At 53.7% G+C, this 16,391-nt stretch overlaps 1 protein-coding gene across 1 annotated transcript in view; it reads left to right on the top strand.

Annotated features, from left to right (window-relative positions):
• CDC42SE1 (CDC42 small effector 1) overlaps positions 1-16,391 on the top strand; it is a 56,750-nt gene that overhangs the window by 30,850 nt on the left and 9,509 nt on the right. Inside the window, exon 3 of the mRNA XM_075907982.1 lies at positions 10,580-10,690. Within this exon, the coding sequence (XP_075764097.1) occupies positions 10,580-10,690 (111 nt within the window). The remainder of the gene's footprint in view (positions 1-10,579; positions 10,691-16,391) is intronic.

The raw sequence follows: 16,391 nt of genomic DNA, 5'->3' as shown, positions 1-16,391 counted from the left end.
GGTCATGTTGCTGCTGTAGTGTTAGAAGTGCAGACCTGGCTTCGGTCTGCTTCCCCTAAGCAGCTAGCTCTCCTCTTTCTGGCCCTCTTTGTCCAAACTATCAAGCTAACAGCCACTGCTCAGCAAAAAGAATTATCTAGAGGCGTTCTCTGCTTCCTGCTCGTCTCTTCCCCCCCCCCCCCACATTGAATTAAACCAATATATAACCATGATTCTAGGAGGCATTCACAGCAGTGCTGTGAGCAAGACACGAGAAGTCATTCTTCCGCTCTGCTCCGCGCTGATTAGGCCTCAATTGGAGTATTGTGTCCAGTTCTGGGCACCGCATTTGAAGAAAGATGTGGAGAAATTGGAGAAGGTCCAGAGAAGAGCAACAAGAATGATGAAAGGTCTAGAGAACATGAGCTATGAGGGAAGGCTGAAAGAATTGGGCTTGTTTAGTTTAGAGAAGATTGAGGGGGGACGTGATCGTGGTTTGCAGGTGTCACAAGGAGAAGGGAGAAAAAATTGTTCTCCTTGACCTCTGAGGACAAGACAAGAAGCAATGGGCTTAAAATGCAGCAAGGGAGGTTGAGGTTGGACATTAGGAAAAACTTCCTGTCCGAGTGGTTAAACAGTGGAATAAATTGCCCAGGGAGGTTGTGGAATCTCCATCCCTAAAGATATTTAAGTGCAGGGGCCTGGACTCGATGACCTCTCAAGGTCCCTTCCAGTTCTAGTATTCTATAATTCCTGGATCCAAACAATCGGGGCAACAGAGTGTGTTGATTCCAGAGCAGCTGCACATCCAGAGCACCTGTCTCCTGCATTCTGGAGCCGAGCGTTGAGCCACCTACCTCTGAAATCTGCTGCTCCTGCAGAAAGAGGCAAAAGGAAAAGCCCCTCTTATGCTTGGGCAGAAGGGAAAGCGGTTCCTTCCTGGCCCTTGCTCTGGTCAGCCTTGAAGCGTGAGACCGACCTGGTGGTGAGGCATGGGCTTGGCTAGCACATACCTCACTCTCCCGGGGATGGGCCTGCAGGGCTAAGCGAGGACGCGTGCAGCGGGCAGGCCGATTTGAGTGTGAAGGAGCCTTTTGTGTGAATTGCTTTGGAGCTGAGAACCAGGCTGTAGAATCCAGCCAGACCGTTCAACTCTGCCCGCTAACACATCACCCTCGTCTCCGTGTCCAGCGCTGTCTCGGTCCTTCCCTCCTGCCCTGGCCTGAGGCGCCTTCTCTCCTGGCTCCCCTTTTCTGTGCTGAATTGTCGTTTAGAGGAGGAGCTTGGTGGGCATTGGCTCCCCTCTGCTCCTGTCCCGGCCAGCCCAACCTCTGGCAGGAGCAAGGCTGCGTCCTCCCAGGGGTGTTAGTGCAGAGGGAGACTTTGCCCCGGGATGCGGGGAGGCCCTGGCGTATGTCGCAGGATGTAAGAGCTTGGTGGAGAGGAGGGAGACAGAAGCCAGTGGAGTGTTGTTCTAAGGGGTGGGAAGGAAAGGCACTTGCCTGGAGTCATGCCGATCTGGAAATAAACCCAGGAGTTCTGATGCCCAGTCCTGCTCTATGCCATCTCCCCCCCCCCCCATCTGCTCCTAGTTCTCCTGCCACCTAGCCCGCTTTGCTCTCCTCCCCCAGCCTCCAGTGCCCACAAACGCACATGCAGGCGGCCCCCTTAGCGGAATCGGAGGGGTGAGTGGTGCCAGCCCCATACCAGTCTGCAAAGCTGCCTGGATCCTGGCACCGAAGGCTCCTTGGCGCGAAGAGCCATGTCCCCCTCCCGCGGAGCGGCGCAGAGGCAGGAATCCACCAGCGCTTGCTGCCAACTTCCAAAGGCTTCATTAATTCACTAGCTTGTTTGGGCCTTTCTTTCCCTGCGCTGGTATGTGCTTAACCCTTGGCGTGCCTGGCCCGGGGCAAGCCTGGTGCCCTGTTGCGGCTGGGGCTGTACCCTGCCCCGCAGGCATGCGGGGGACGTGCCCCCTGGACTCCTCCCCGTCTGCAGATGGAGGTTGCGCCGAGCTCTGACCACTGAGCATGACTGCCCGTGGCTCCCGGCTGCTGGACCACCCTCCCATTTTTGCGGTGGTGCCAGCCATCTGTGCCCTCCCCCCACCGCGCACACAGGCAGTTCTCACAGAAAGCTAAAAATAATCTGCCCTGAAATGCGAACAGAAACTAGCAGGCTGGTTCCCTCTGGGCCCCTGGCCTGCTCAGAGTATCCGCATTAACCCTTCCAAGGAGGTCAGGTTTGATTGAACCAGGTTCATCCACCTCCCAGGCACCTAGAGGGGGCTGGTGTAGCCCCCCATGTGGCGCTTGGCCCTCCAGCCACCCATCATTTAGGCCACCTGTTCCGGGGTGACGAAGTCCAAAAGGACAACTGTCGCCGAGCCTCCCCGGACAGGGTTCAGCTGCAGCTTGATGCTGGGCCCAGCCCTAGAGACGAATCCATCCCAGGGACCCTACCACCCAGGTCCTTAGCACTGTTCCCTCTAATCTTTCCCATCTACGAGCAGAATAAATTTTGTTTTGTGCACCAAAGCATGTGCAAATGTGCACCACCAGGAGGAACACAAACCTTTCTGAGGGCGCTCTGCTAAAGAGCTGGGAATCTCTTCTGAGCAGTCGCATATAAGCACCTAGTGTACAGGGACTTGGTTCCCTTTTGCTATTTCCCTGGGCTGCTACCTTTCAAGCCCTCCCCTCTCCCCCGCCCCATTTTCTCCCTCCTCCTTCTGGATTCCTTGTAGTCTTTTTCTTTCATGGCAAATCAAGGTGGACTGGTTAATGTGTTGTCCCCCCCACCTCCCCTGTTTAAATACCCAGAGGTTTGTTCTCTCCTTCTGTGTCAGTCTCAAGACCATTCTGTAACTGCCTCCTTTCTCCTCTTTTCCCTGAATAACCTAATGTAACGTGTTACATGAAGCTGTTTACATTCCTCCGAGCTTTTCCCTTCTTATCAAGGCGCTTACATACCTCTGCAAGGTGATCAATTGTTTCTCCTGCCTCACAGTGTGTATATGTAGAGTCCACTTTTGTGTTTACTGATTCAAGCCACAGGGACCAATTCATACGCTGCACAAAATCACTTTGCTTTTCCCAGCGGGGCCCTAAGGTTTGTCGTCATCCTCCATTCTAGGGCACAAACCAAAAACTCTTTTTTTCCCTCCCCCCCCCCACCCCCGCCATTGATTACCTATTTTGCGTTCCTTTGAAATTTTTGCAGCGTGAGGCTTTTTGACTTGCAATTGACTCATGAGACAAGGGGAGGTCAAATCTTGTATTGGAGCCACTTCTGTTGAAGGGTTCTGTTTGGCTAGAAGGCTTCTCTCTCTCTCTCTCTCTCTCTCTCCAAAATAAAAGATCTTCCCTCACTTACCTGGTCTCCCTAATAACCAGGCACTGCTCAGACACACTCCGGGGCTTTTCTGTATCCGTTCCTAACAGTGCTTTTAGCTACTTTGTCCGCCATTTCATGCACTGGGATTCAAGCTACGCTTTTCTAGATCTGTGATGAGAAGTGTCCCGACATTGATGAAATCACTCTGACATAGGGAGACACCCCCCTTTTTTAAATTGCAGTAAGGCTTGATATTGAATTGGAAGAAAATTAGTGGCAGCCGCTGCGGGCTGTCCATCACAGATCCAGCTTAATGCCAGCATTGCTGCTAACATGTGGGCTGGCATAGCTGGTTTTATAGTGGCTGCTGTTTTAGATGTACTGATTCCTGACCTTGGACATGCCTCATGCCTTTGCACACCCCACCCACTGCCATTCAGGCCTTGCACACCTACATACTGTGCACCCCTAAGCCACCCTCACTCACCCAAACACAGCACCACTGACACCTATCATGACACACAGAACAAATCACATCAAACCAATCTGAGAGCTTTGTTTGATAGGATAACAAGCCTTGAGAATAAGGGAGAAGCAGTAAACGTGGCATACCTAGACTTTAGTAAGGCATGTGACACAGTCTTACATGATCTTATCAATAAATTAGGACAGTGGTCCCCAACACGGTGCCCACAGGCGCCATAGCACCCACCGGGGCATTCATGAACGCCCGCCGAATCCTCTGGGCTGCCCTCTCCTCCCCCCAGCGCGTGGCACATGTGCAGTGTCGGCGCAGGGCGCATGGGCAGTTCTTGCCCCGGGCACACGGCACGTGCATGGTGCTGGCCCTAGGCACAGGGCGCATGGGCGGCCCCTGCCCTGGGCATGTGGCACATGCGTGGTGCCGGCCTCGGGCACATGGGCGGCCCTGCTTCCGGGCGCATGCGTGGCCCCACCCCCGGACACCTGGCACGTGAGCAGCCCAGCAGCCCCGAAAGGTTGGGGACCACTGAATTAGGAAAATACAATGGGGCTACTGTAAGGTGGGTGCATAACTGGCTGGACAACCGTTCTCAGAGTAATTATTCACGGTTCACAGTCACGCTGAAAGGGCATAACAAGTGGGGTGCCGCAGGGATCTGTTCTGGGACTGGTTCTGTTCTGTATCTTCATCGGTGATTTAAATGATGGCATAGAGAGGATGCTTATTAAATTAGCAGATGTTACCAAGCTGGGAGGGGTTGCAAGTGCTTTGGAGGAGAGGGTCACAATGATCTGGGGACACTGGAGAAATCATCTAAGGTAAACAGGATGAAGTTTAATAAGGGCAAATGCAAAGTGCTCCACGTAGGAAGGAACAATCCATTTCACACACACACAATGGGAAGAGACTGTTTGGGAAGGAGTCCTGCAGAAAGGGATCTAGGGGGCATAGTGGACCACAAGCTAAATAGGAGTCAACAGTGTGACGCTGTTACAAAAAAAGCAAATGTGATTCTGGGAGGCATGAACAGGAATGTTGTGAGCAAGATACGAGGAGTCCTTCCGCTCTGCTCTGCGCTGATTAGGCCTCAATTGGAGTATTGTGTCCAGTTCTGGGCACCACATTGCAGGAAAGATGTGGAGAAAATTAGAGAAGGTCCAGAGAAGAGCAACAAGCATGATTAACGGTCCAGAAAACATGAGCTATGAGGGAAAACTGAAGGAATTGGCTGGTTTAGTTTGAAAAGAGAAGACCGAGGGGACAAGATAGCAGTTTTCAGGTATCTAAAAGGGTGTCCTAGGGAAGAGGGGGGGAATATTGTTCTCCTTGGCCTCTTATGCTAGTACAAGAAGCCATGAGCTTAAACTGCAGCAAGGGAGGTTTAGGGACAGTAGGAAAAACTTCCTAACTGTGAGGGTCCCAGCTTGCACTGGGTCCAGGACCTACCGCCGCTGTGGCTCTGCATTTAAAGTGTTAGGAGCCAGGCAGGCAGCCCGGCTCCGTTCCAGCTCGCACCGGGTCTGGGAGTCAGACACACACACCCTGGACAGGGGCTGATTAGACACACAGCAGTGTGGGGTAGCAGGGGGCTCCTCAGGGGTGAGGCTGGAACACACTGGCTGCCAGCCCTGTCCCCGGGGACTATAGAGTAGTCGACTGCTAAGAATTCATGAGGTTAATCGACTCTTCAGTTAGCGGATCTTTAACGTCCCTAGCCTTGTAGCATCCCATGGGTGTAGCAATAAATGCACCCTGCGCAGCTCATGGAGTCTGTGCTTGCATTAAAGCGAATGGATGAAGTCCTGCTTTCAATGCCGACCCCAAAGCCATAGTTCAGGGATGGAAAACCTAAGGCCTAGGTGCTGGATTGGGCCCCCAGCTTGCCTGGATCCAGTTCCTGAGGCTCGAGGCTTCTCCCAGTATCGTGGTAGCCCGCTCTGATGTTCAGGCTTTGCGTCCGTGTCCCCCTCTCCGTCCCCGTGAACCTCCCCCGCACGACTGGAGCAGCAGCACCCTACTTCCTACCCAGAACCCCCAGCCCACTCCTGCACCCTCCCAGACCCCCCAACTCGCTTCTGCACCCTCACTCCTGCCCGCACCCCAAACCCGCTTCCCAGCAGCCCCCTCCCACACACTGAACCCCTCACTTTTTGTCTGACCCCAGAGCCTAGTGGGGGCCACAAAATTGACTAGCCCAGCCTCCCCCCCCCCCCCCCCGGCTCTGATGTGCACGGAGGTGTTCTGCTTCTCAGTTGGGGCCACACCAATGAGGGGCTTTTCTTTTGGGGGGGGGGGTTTGCTTCTCACTTGTGTGTGGCCACTGACTGATTTTTTCGGTGGGGCAGTGGCCCCGATCCAAAAAAGGTTCCCAACCCTCATAATTGATCGATAATTGGCCTGTTTAAAGCACTGTGTGCATTCAGCTGTGTTTTCGTATCCATCCCCAAATTAGTCCCACCTAGACTTTTGAAGCAGGTTGATCCTTCCTTTGCTTTTATCTTTCACTGTCTGTGTGATCTTTCCACAGTTATCCAGTATAAAACATACCCCTAGAAATCAAACCCTTTTATCTCTGTCTAGAGGGCTTATCTCCTACAGACATAAGGCACATTCCTATGTAGCTTCCCCTTTTGAGAAGAACAATCCTTTTGTTTCACAGCCGAGAACTTGAACCCCCATATGTTTCTCCAGGTTCAAATGTCTCTTGGTGCTTTGTTGAGTCTCTTTTCAGCCTCCCTTGTATTCCTGCTCCTAATTCATTCATTTTGCTCTGAAAATAAGGGCTGGGGCTAGTGTCACTCTTCTTTATCGTGACACGCTCTAGCCCAGTATTAAATAGGAGTGGGCTGATGGTCAGGGGTGCCTCGGGTTTCTCCCACCCCTGGACTGAACACGTTTTCTTACGTGCACCAGTGCGAGGTGCCGTGCGATGTGTCATACAGCACCTCCACATCACCTTTATAGTGGTGCACATAACGAAACTCATAGGGTGGGAGTGGGGCCTGAGGGGTTCTGAGTGTGGGAGGGGGCTAAGGGACTCAGGGTTGGGGTGCAGGAATGTGAGGGCTCCAGCTTGGGGGGCAGGCTCTAGGACAGAGCTTGGGTTGAGGGGCTGAATGCTGGGACAGAGGTTGGGGTGCAAGGGTGCTGGCTAAGGATTCAGGCTCTGGGGGGAGGTGTAGGGAGGGCACTAGGTTTTGTAAGGGGCTCAACTGGTGGTTGGAGTGCAGGAGGGGGAAAGAGGGACCCCTGGCCACTAAAGCTTGGTGCTGGGGCAGGTGGAGAGTGGCTCCTTCCCACATCCCTGGCAGTTTCAGGGCTGAGATCTCTTCCCGTTGCAGCCGTGAGCACCTGCACGGGGCTTAATGAGCGTTAACCAATGGTGCTTCCCAGTGGTCTATCCCATTGTTAAAATGAGAGCGATTTGACACCTCTTTCCCATCACTGACCAGCTTGGTCTGTAACTGAGAAATTCTCGCTTTATCCCCGTTGCACGGATTGTCCAGTTGGCCCCATTCTGCGCTCAGCTTCGTGGCTTGAGAGGACTGGCCGTCCCGCTGTTTAACCCTGGCCCGTCTCGCAGGTGACTTAATCGGCCTCTTGTCTGTGGCTACTGTGGGCTGCATCCCCATCCCATCGATGTGAGGGGGGCACAGGCTGTTTGTTCCAGCGAGTCAGGAAATGGGCAAGTTTGGCTTTTAAGAAACTTCCTTTTGCCCCAAGTGGGAACAAAGCGTCCCCCTGGCTGCCCAGCGACCCCACGAAGCCGCCCTTCCAGAAACCTCTAAAAAGCCTGCTTGCCGTGTCCTGTGCCGACACGTCTCTTCAGTTGAAATGAAACGTTTCAACGACTTAGTTGGGGTTGGTCCTGCTGTGGGCAGAGGACTGGACGCAGTGACCTCCTGAGTTCTCTTCCAGCCCTAGGATTCTCGGATTCTGTGACTTCCCGTCCATTTGCGATACGTTCCTGCGAACTTGGGTTGCTTTTGGCCTTTTTCTGATGGCAAACCGTTCGGCGGGAAACTTTTTCGTTGCCTAGGTCTGCGGTTTAGTCTGGTTGAGGAGCCAGCCAGGAGCAAGGCAGAACAGTGGTTCAGTCCGTCCAGTCCCATTGCAGATCAGGATGTAAAATGCCCATAATGCAAGTGTGACGGCGCGTTGGGGTCCCCCGCCTCCTGCACCCCCGAAATGGCATGAACAGACTCCACCAGCCGGTAGAATAGAGGTGGTTTATTGCTTCTTCAGGATACAGCACAGCACTGATGTCATCAGGTTACAGGACAGGCCTAGGATGCCTCAGCCCCCCTTGATATGCGGGGAGGGGGGTGTCTCGGCTTCTAAACCCCCCAGCCTGTTGCTGAGGCTGCTTCCTCCATGCTCCCAGACAGAAACTAACTCCCTCTCCTCCAGCCCTGCCCCCCAGCCAGGGCAGCATTCACCTTCCTTTATTCCTCTCCATGGGGGTTAGCTGGTCAGACGGCTTGAGAGATCCCTTTGCATAATGACCCATCCCTGTCCTTCTGGGCTGTGGAACCGGCAGCAGCCAGTGGGGTTACCACAGCCCCATAGAAACCAGCAAGTTCACCCCCCACTACGTCACTGCAAGCAACGCTAATACCCCGAAAAGACTCGGGCCTGGTCTTATGCAATTTGGATAGACCAGGAACAGGCTGCTTCCGACCTGCGCATCCCAACCCTGCCGCCGTTGGAGCCTTTCTGTGCACGGCACCCATCCTCCCGCTTCCTGTTGCAATGACAACGTCTTTTGAAATATTTCCTCCCTGTCACAGCCTGGGCACTCGGCTTCAAAGCCCTGGGCTCCGCAGCTAGCGGGAGGGTGTCAGAGCCCGGCATCCTGTTTACCTTCCCTCCCTTGGGTGCGTTTCAAGTCACCGTTTGCAGCCTCAGCGAGGCGGAGACGTGAAAGCTGCTGGCCAGTGGAGATCCGTTGGCCGCTGACCGCGGTTAGCTGCAGGAGGAGCAGTGCCCCCGTTGTGTTCACCAGCTGTGATCAGATCTGTGTCTCCCCCATCACGAGGGAGTCGTCCTCCCTCTCTTAAGGCTTTGCGACCCCTATTTGAATGTGGGGGTACGTCCGCCTCCCCACTTCGTTCCACAGGAGACGTGATCTCAACCCTTTCCCCGTGTGGTGGGTTGGGAAGTTCGGCAGCAGCAGCCACTGCTAGGTTCCCAGCAGGGTAGACGGGCGTGTTTGCTGCTGCTTTCTTACCCCCCGGCAGGAGCTGTCTTAAAATCCGTCCACGTCTTCTCGGATGAGGTTCTGACTCTGCCTTCCCAGCTGGGATGGGTGGCGTCTCCCTTTCCTTGGGCTCGCCCCCAATCTGAAGGATCCAGCCTGCAGAGGTCCTGCCGCTCCCCTGCCCCAAGGCCAATCAGGGCCTGGGGGAAGGGGGAGCTGTGTGAAGCTTCCTTCGCCCTGCCCCGCCCTGCAAGGAGCCCGCGGCACTTCAAAGTACCACATGCTCCTTGCAGGGCGGGAGGAGGCTTCCCGCACTCCCCTGCCCCCAAGCCCTGATTGGCCTGGGGGTGGGGGAGGGTGCCTAGTGGGAAGGAGGGGCAAAGGGGCTCCCCCACCCCCAGACCAATCATGGTCTGGGGGTCAGGTAGCCCCGCCCCTTCCTGTTTAGGCCCTGCCCCTTCCAGGTGATTTTTGAAGTGGCCCCCAGGCAAAAAATATTGCCCACCCCTGAAGTATGCAGACCCATGGCCTCGCTGGCCTGCCTTGGGCACCAGCCAAGAGCAAACCCTTTGGAAGGCACCTGGCGGGTGGGCACCAGGTTGTAAATTGGGGGCAGGCACAGGGGTGGGATCTCCAAGATCCACTGCCTCTCTACACTCATTCACCCCGGCCCCAGATGTGGGGGTCAGGAAGAAACGTTCTGGCTGGAGAACATCCCCTGGGCTCTTCACCAGGATGGGTTTGACGTGGAGAAAGATTAGCCACAAGGATCAGGCAGGCGATCGCTTTCTCTGAGGATCCCTCCCATCGGATGCTCTCGGAGGGCAAACGCCTGGGGGCTGGCTCAGCGTCTGCTTTCTGGGTCTCCTCATGACTCAAGCCTGATATGACTCGGTCACCCCCTTCCCCTGCCCGGCAGCCTCCTTCCTTGTCACGGGCTCCGGGCTAGATTCCACGCTGGCTCTGTAGACTTCGGTGGAGTTGCCAACTCTAGCAGAGGCCCTGACAGCAGAATTTGGCTCACAGGGCTTCTCTCTAACCTCCTGAATGCCACTCCAGCAGTGCAAAGGCCTTTTGGGGAGGTAGCTCAAGGCCCAGGGAGACCTTCCCCCAGAGCGGGAGCAGCACAGGGCGAGGTACGTGGTGCTGCCCCCTGACCTACATGGGAGGACCCAGAGTGCTTTGTGTTCTGGGAAATTGCGGCAATGCAGCTCCGATCCCCAGGGCTGCTCGAACTGTATTACAGGGGCCAGCAGCACCTAGGAGAGTCAGAATTGAGGCAGCACTGAGTTCCTTTTTCTTCTCAAGAGATGCCAAATCCCTGCCCCGTCTGTGCCTCAGTTTCCCCATGTGCAATTCGGGCGTGATGAAACACTCCCTCGTGTATAAAGCACTTTGCCAGCCCCTAAAAACCACCCAAAGGGGCAACACATGTTCAGCCTGCTAGCTGTCCTTGCCACGAAGCCCCTGGGTACAGTCCATGCCATAACTGCCTGTCAGTGTTGTCTCTCTTTGCCAGCAAGACATTAATGTTAATTTACGCGCCTGTTAAATCTTCTTTCTTTTTGTCCTCTCTGCAGAAAAAGAAGAGGAGGCGAATTGACCGCACCATGATAGGGGAGCCAATGAATTTTGTACACCTGACGCACATCGGATCGGGTGATATGGCAGCTAACGAGGGCCTTCCCATGGTACCGTATCATTTTAATCCTTCATTTGGGGCATGGGACAATCTGTAGAGCAACAATACCCCACTGCAACTGCAAGGAGGAAACGGAGGGCTTGTCTACACAGGGACATGCAGGGAAATGTAATCCGAATTAACTGTGAATTGGAATTGGCTTAGTTTAACTACATTAAACCCCTGTGGGAACATCTTCATTCAGAAACCAAATAAAGGCAATGTTAATTCTGAATGAAGGTATTCGGTACAGGGGTTTTTCTGTGGTTTAACTAATCTATTTCAAAGTCACATTATTAGTTAATTCAGATTAACTTTCCTGCATGTCCCTGTTTAGACAAGCCTTGCAGAGTCATTCCACCCCAATGACTGGATGCCACTGAAACAAAACCGCCCTCTTTCATTCCTGCCTAGAGCTGTCCCTTCTGGCCACCTCTACATCAGCCTTGCAAGACAGCATCTCATGCTTGCCTGGCTGGTAAATTGTCATGACCCATTTGCCAGACCGACTTTAATGCTGTTGATGGATTGGTATTATGTTATTACCCCGGATGGGAAATGAACTCAAGTCAGAGCTGAGAAGCTGCTGTTGTGATAATTTTTTCCCCACCTTAAAATTAACGTGCTGTTCGTGTGGCTAAAAACTCTGTGGCGGGGAACTTCGCCCTTGGATAAGCACTGAGCCTTTGAGTAAAACGCTAGTGGGTGCTCGAACAAAATGGGAAGAAAATATGATCCAGTGCATGAGTTCTTAATGTGGGAGTCACAACTGCCCTTCTAATTCTGTGGAATGGGGAAGAGGACAGTCCCGGCAGGGGATCTCAGGGTGGAAAAGGTGGGAAACCACATTCGGAAGTGGCTCTCTTCGTACAGTGGAACATGGCTCTCTTCATACAGTGCCTACTACAATTGGGTCCTGACTGACTGACATTGGGGTCTACATAATAGGGATAATTAATAGCACCTGGGCACCTGGACGAAAGGAAACCCTTGTGTTTAAGGAACAGGGCTGGATGCCTGGCCACCAACATGCAATTCCTACCTTTGCCACTGGTTCACTTTGTGACCCTAGTAAGTCACCTCCCTTTGCCTTCGCTACCATCGGTACTGGGATAAAGAGCTTTCTTGCGCAAGAGAGCGTTTACACTGGCGTGGATGCCCTTGTGCAAAAGCACATGCCAGTGCAGACGCTTTCTTCTGGAAGTTTTTTGCACAAGAACTCTTCCGCAAAAGAGTTCTTGCGCGAGAAGCTGCCAGTGTAGATGTAGCCTAGAGATATGTCTACTCACTGCGAGTTCTCAGCAAAAAATATGTTAATGGGGGCTCATTTGCATGAATCGTGATCTCATTTGCGTATTTTCTGCCGATTCGTTTTTGTGCTGAGGTGTTTGCGCAAAAACCCCTTTTCCGCAAGATCGGGAAAAGGGGGTTTTGCACAACAAGAAAATGTACACACAGCTTGTTTTTCCACGAAAACTCCAGCACAAAAACGGAGTGGCAGAATATATGCAAATGAGATCATGACTCATGCAAATGAGCCCCTCATTAGCATATTTTTTGCTCTGATAACTCATAGTGTAGACATAGCCCAGAAGATACACCGTGCCAAATGGATTTTTACCGGCCTCTTTACATATGTAACTTTCAAGACACAGAGTGCATGGAAAGGCCTCCTTGTGACCCGACACGCCCTGGCTTGCTGCTGCCTGCCTTCTGCTAGATCACTCACACACACCAGGGTCTGTTTGACTCAGCAGCTCTGTTTGGGGGGTTCCAAGCCCAATAGGATACCCCTTTTCATAGGGAAGGACTCCAGTCTATCCTACCCCGATTTCCTAAAGCGTCCACAGGAGGTGGCCTCAGGGATTGCAGCCAGATCTGGTCCTGTCCCTATGGGAGGGTGAGACTTGAGCTACCTGACACGTCTGGTGCACGTGTAGTGCTGTGTGGGACAAACCTCCGGGAGGCGGGCTGCCTGCAATGCTCCTGAGCTCTTCGGTCCACCTCCGGTCTCTTCCACTGGACCAACAGGGAGGAATTTCCAGGGTTGAAGACCCTTCATGGAGAGCACCGCTCCACCAGCCCTGCTCCATCTAGAGAATGTTCCCTCCCCGCAGCAGGGCATGTGCCTTAGCCAGGGCAGAAGCTTGCACGTCACTAAGAGGTGGCTCTGGCATCTGCAGTACAATTTGCGCCAGGAACAGATTTTCACACGTCCTTCAGAGACTTCTCCGTGGTCACAGGCTTCCCCACAGCATAAAACCACATGCTGCGCGAGCCGCTGCTTTGGCAAGGAGGCTCTGTACTCAAATGGAGTAGGCACAGGAGTAGGTGTTGGGAGTCCAGGGAACCTGAGGCCTTCTGCTGGCTTGACTTGCCACCTTTCCGGGCCTCTGTTTTCCTATCTGTAAAATGGGGATCACACTCAAGCTGCAAACTATCTGCTCAGCAGGGAACGCTACAGGGCCTTTCCCAAAGAGGTGGCCCGTATCCCCATGCCATGTCTTAGTCCTATTCCTGGCTTGTCCTCGCATGGGCATGTTTGCTTTGGAACGGTGACTGCACTGAGGACAGCCGTGGCTTTGCCCCACCCCGCCCCAGGCTCTGTACTCTGGGCGTGTTGCACTAACTGTTTGAATAGAACCAGTCACAGGAGCTGCACCTAGGAGATTTCGCGGGTGTGTCCTTTACATCCTGGGGGGTTTAAGGAAATGAAGCGGGAGGCAGCTTCTCCCAACTGGATCGTTGGTTCAAATCCAGTCCTGGGGGCTGGCCTCAGGGCGCTCCAATGTGGAGGGAGCTGGTGGCGCTGGGGTCTGCTCTTGGAGCATCCTGATTGCAAAATCCAGCCTCGCTCGTGCTGATGGCAGCAAGGGCCACGGACTGAACGGCCTCTGAATTCCAAGCCTCGCAGCTGATGACTAAATCAAGGTGATGGAGGAGGAAGCCGTCAATGTGGATAAATAGGCTTCAACCTGCCAGAGTGGTGTCGCCTTAGGGTGGGCACTGTCTGCGGTAGGGATAGAGGAGCGGTTCCCGGGGACAGGTGCCAACGGTGCACTGAGGGCTGCCGACAGTTGTCATGGCTGCTACGTTGCTGGCAGGGTAGTGTTGAGCCTGTGATGGAGGAGGAGGGGACATCTCCTTCGCCTGCCAGCTGCAAAGGTTGGCTGGCTGGCTGGAGGAGGCGCGTGTCAGGAGCTATCTCTTGTGACCCGTTGGCTGTGCTCCTTGCAGCTGGCAGGAAATTGCTCACAGCCTCTGTGAAATTGCTCTTGACTGTGACTTGCAAGTCCTAGCAGCAGGGTGTTTAATTTTGGCGGAGTGAAGGCGAGGGGTGTTTCACAACAAAGGTAATCGGATGGGGCAGCTGGAGGGCTGTGCTGGGTTTGTCTCCTCTAAATGCACTTGGAGCCCTCTCTGAATGGCTGATCACTCCTTTTTGCGGCTCTGGATCGTGCTGTTCCCATTCTCGAAGCCATTCAGGGTATGGCCTGGGAGTCTGGACTCCTGGGCTGCATCTAGACTGGCAAGTTTTTCCGCAAAAGCACCTGTTTTTGCGGAAAAACTTGCCAGCTGTCTACACTGGCCGCTTGAATTTCCGCAAGAACACTGACGATCTCATGTAAGATGTCAGTGTTCTTGCAGAAATGCTATGCTGCTCCCGTTCGGGCAAAAGCCTTCTTGCGCAAATGCTTTTGCGCAAGAGGGCCAGCGTAGACAACGCGGTATTGTTTTGCGCAAAAAAGCCCCAATGGTGAAAATGGCGATCGGGGCTTTCTTGCGCAAAACCGCGTCTAGATTGGCACGGACGCTTTTCCACAAAAAGTGCTTTTGCGGAAAAGCGACCGTGCCAATCTCGACGCTCTTTTCCGCAAATGCTTTTAACGGAAAAACTTTTCCATTAAAAGCATTTGCGGAAAATCATGCCAGTCTAGACGTAGCCCTGGGTTCTCTTCACATGGCTGCCACTGTCTTCGACACAGCCACTTCCGGGGAACCACCGCCAGAGAAGAGAGCCGCGGGACTGGGCTGACAAGCTGGTAGGAAGGGCTTTTCCCCTTGATCGTAGCAGATCGCAGCGTGGTTTTGAGATGGGAACGAGGTAACAGCTGGGCCCAGTAAAGACCCTGTAGGATAGCGTGGGCATCTGTGGTCCACTGGCTGCATGCGGCCCGTTGGGGTTCTGCGTGCGGCCCATGAGACGTTTTGTTTCCTGTTGCCCACTCATGCGGGGCTTCCAGATTCCACTGGTTTCATCTAGGTGGCTTTTTTCCTACCGGTATTACGCAAGTGACACGCCCATAAAGCAAGGGCACATGGAGGGAGGTGCAGATGGATTGCACCCAGTGTGCAGCCAATCACGGCGCAGCTACGGTTCCGCCGGCACCGCCCGCACGTTCTAGGTACCCAAGTGCAGCGAGCAAAACCGCCCTGTTGGAGAGCGTCTTGGTTACGACAATCTTGCGGCCCCACTGAGCTGAAGGAAGGTCACGCGGCTCGCTAGCCTGGGTTGCCCATGGCTGCTGTAGGAAATCTCGAGGACCCTGCTGGAGTGAGTGTCCTTAACCGGGTCTGCTGCAAGCTGGCAGGTTGCAAGGCCGTAACATCTGCTCTTCCGAAGCAGCTTGGGCGTCATGGCAGTCAGACCTGGCAGAGAGAGTTCAATGGGACCGTGATCTTTCCGAGGCAGGAAAATTGCCCTGGAATCTCATCTGGTGGGACCTGTGACAAGGGGCTGCCAACGCCGGCCCGTCACTGAGCTTCTACTGCTTTATGGGCCCAGGTGTCTGTCCAACCTGTCCGTCCCAGGGGAGCAAGGAAAGAAAGCCCTGGATTCTGAACCCAGCAGGGACCCGGCGATTGTCTCGTTGGACCTCCTGCATGGCACAGGCCACAGGCCGGCCCTGAATTAATTCCACTCCTCTCTTGCCACGTCACAGATTTTTATGGCCAGACAACTATTTTGACAGCCCCTTCACAAACACTCCCCTAGTCCACTGTCTCCGATCCGCACTCGGGGCAAGGGGGACTTCCCCTCTCAGATCACTGAAAGACGATGTTAAAGAAGGTATCTCCTGATTTCATACAGCCCCCATCTTGTCAGTGTGCTCTGGGTCATGGACTAGCCTGGTCCAACTGCTCTTCTCTGGGGAGCGAGTAGAGAGCGAATAGGAGACTTTGGGCCCTAGGCTGCAACGGTTCAAGTTCCTTAGTGGCTGTTTCTGCAAGATGCTGGGAAGGCAGAATCCACAGGCTGGGCGAAGTAGATTTTTGAAGCTCTGGAAGGAGCCGCAGTAAGTCAGGTGGCATCTCCTTCTTCAGCACTTATCTACTGGCGTGAAAGAGTCAGCATCTCGCCTGACGGACCTGCTGTGCTCAAAGGGAGCAGACACCTTCACCTAGGTTAGTGGTTCTCAAAGTGCGGTCCCTGGACCACTAGTAGTCCATGGCCACCTCCCAGGTGATCTGTGGTTTGAGACCAGCCCCCGCTCCAAAAAAGGTCCCCTGCCCCTGCCACAAATAAAGGAAACATTAGATCCTTTTTTGTTGGACATAAATTAATAGTTTACTTAATTAAAATGAAGATTGATAAACTAACATGAGACAGTTCATCTGTTTAATAATTTAAACTAAACCATTCTCCCTAGCTGCAGCACTAGCAAAATGGCTCAGGCATAATTATGTAATTAACGGTCACTTTCCATTAG

This window comes from Pelodiscus sinensis, chromosome 24, assembly GCF_049634645.1.
Source record: "Pelodiscus sinensis isolate JC-2024 chromosome 24, ASM4963464v1, whole genome shotgun sequence".
Taxonomy (NCBI): Eukaryota; Metazoa; Chordata; order Testudines; family Trionychidae; genus Pelodiscus; species Pelodiscus sinensis.
This window is presented reverse-complemented; position numbering and strand designations above follow the sequence as displayed.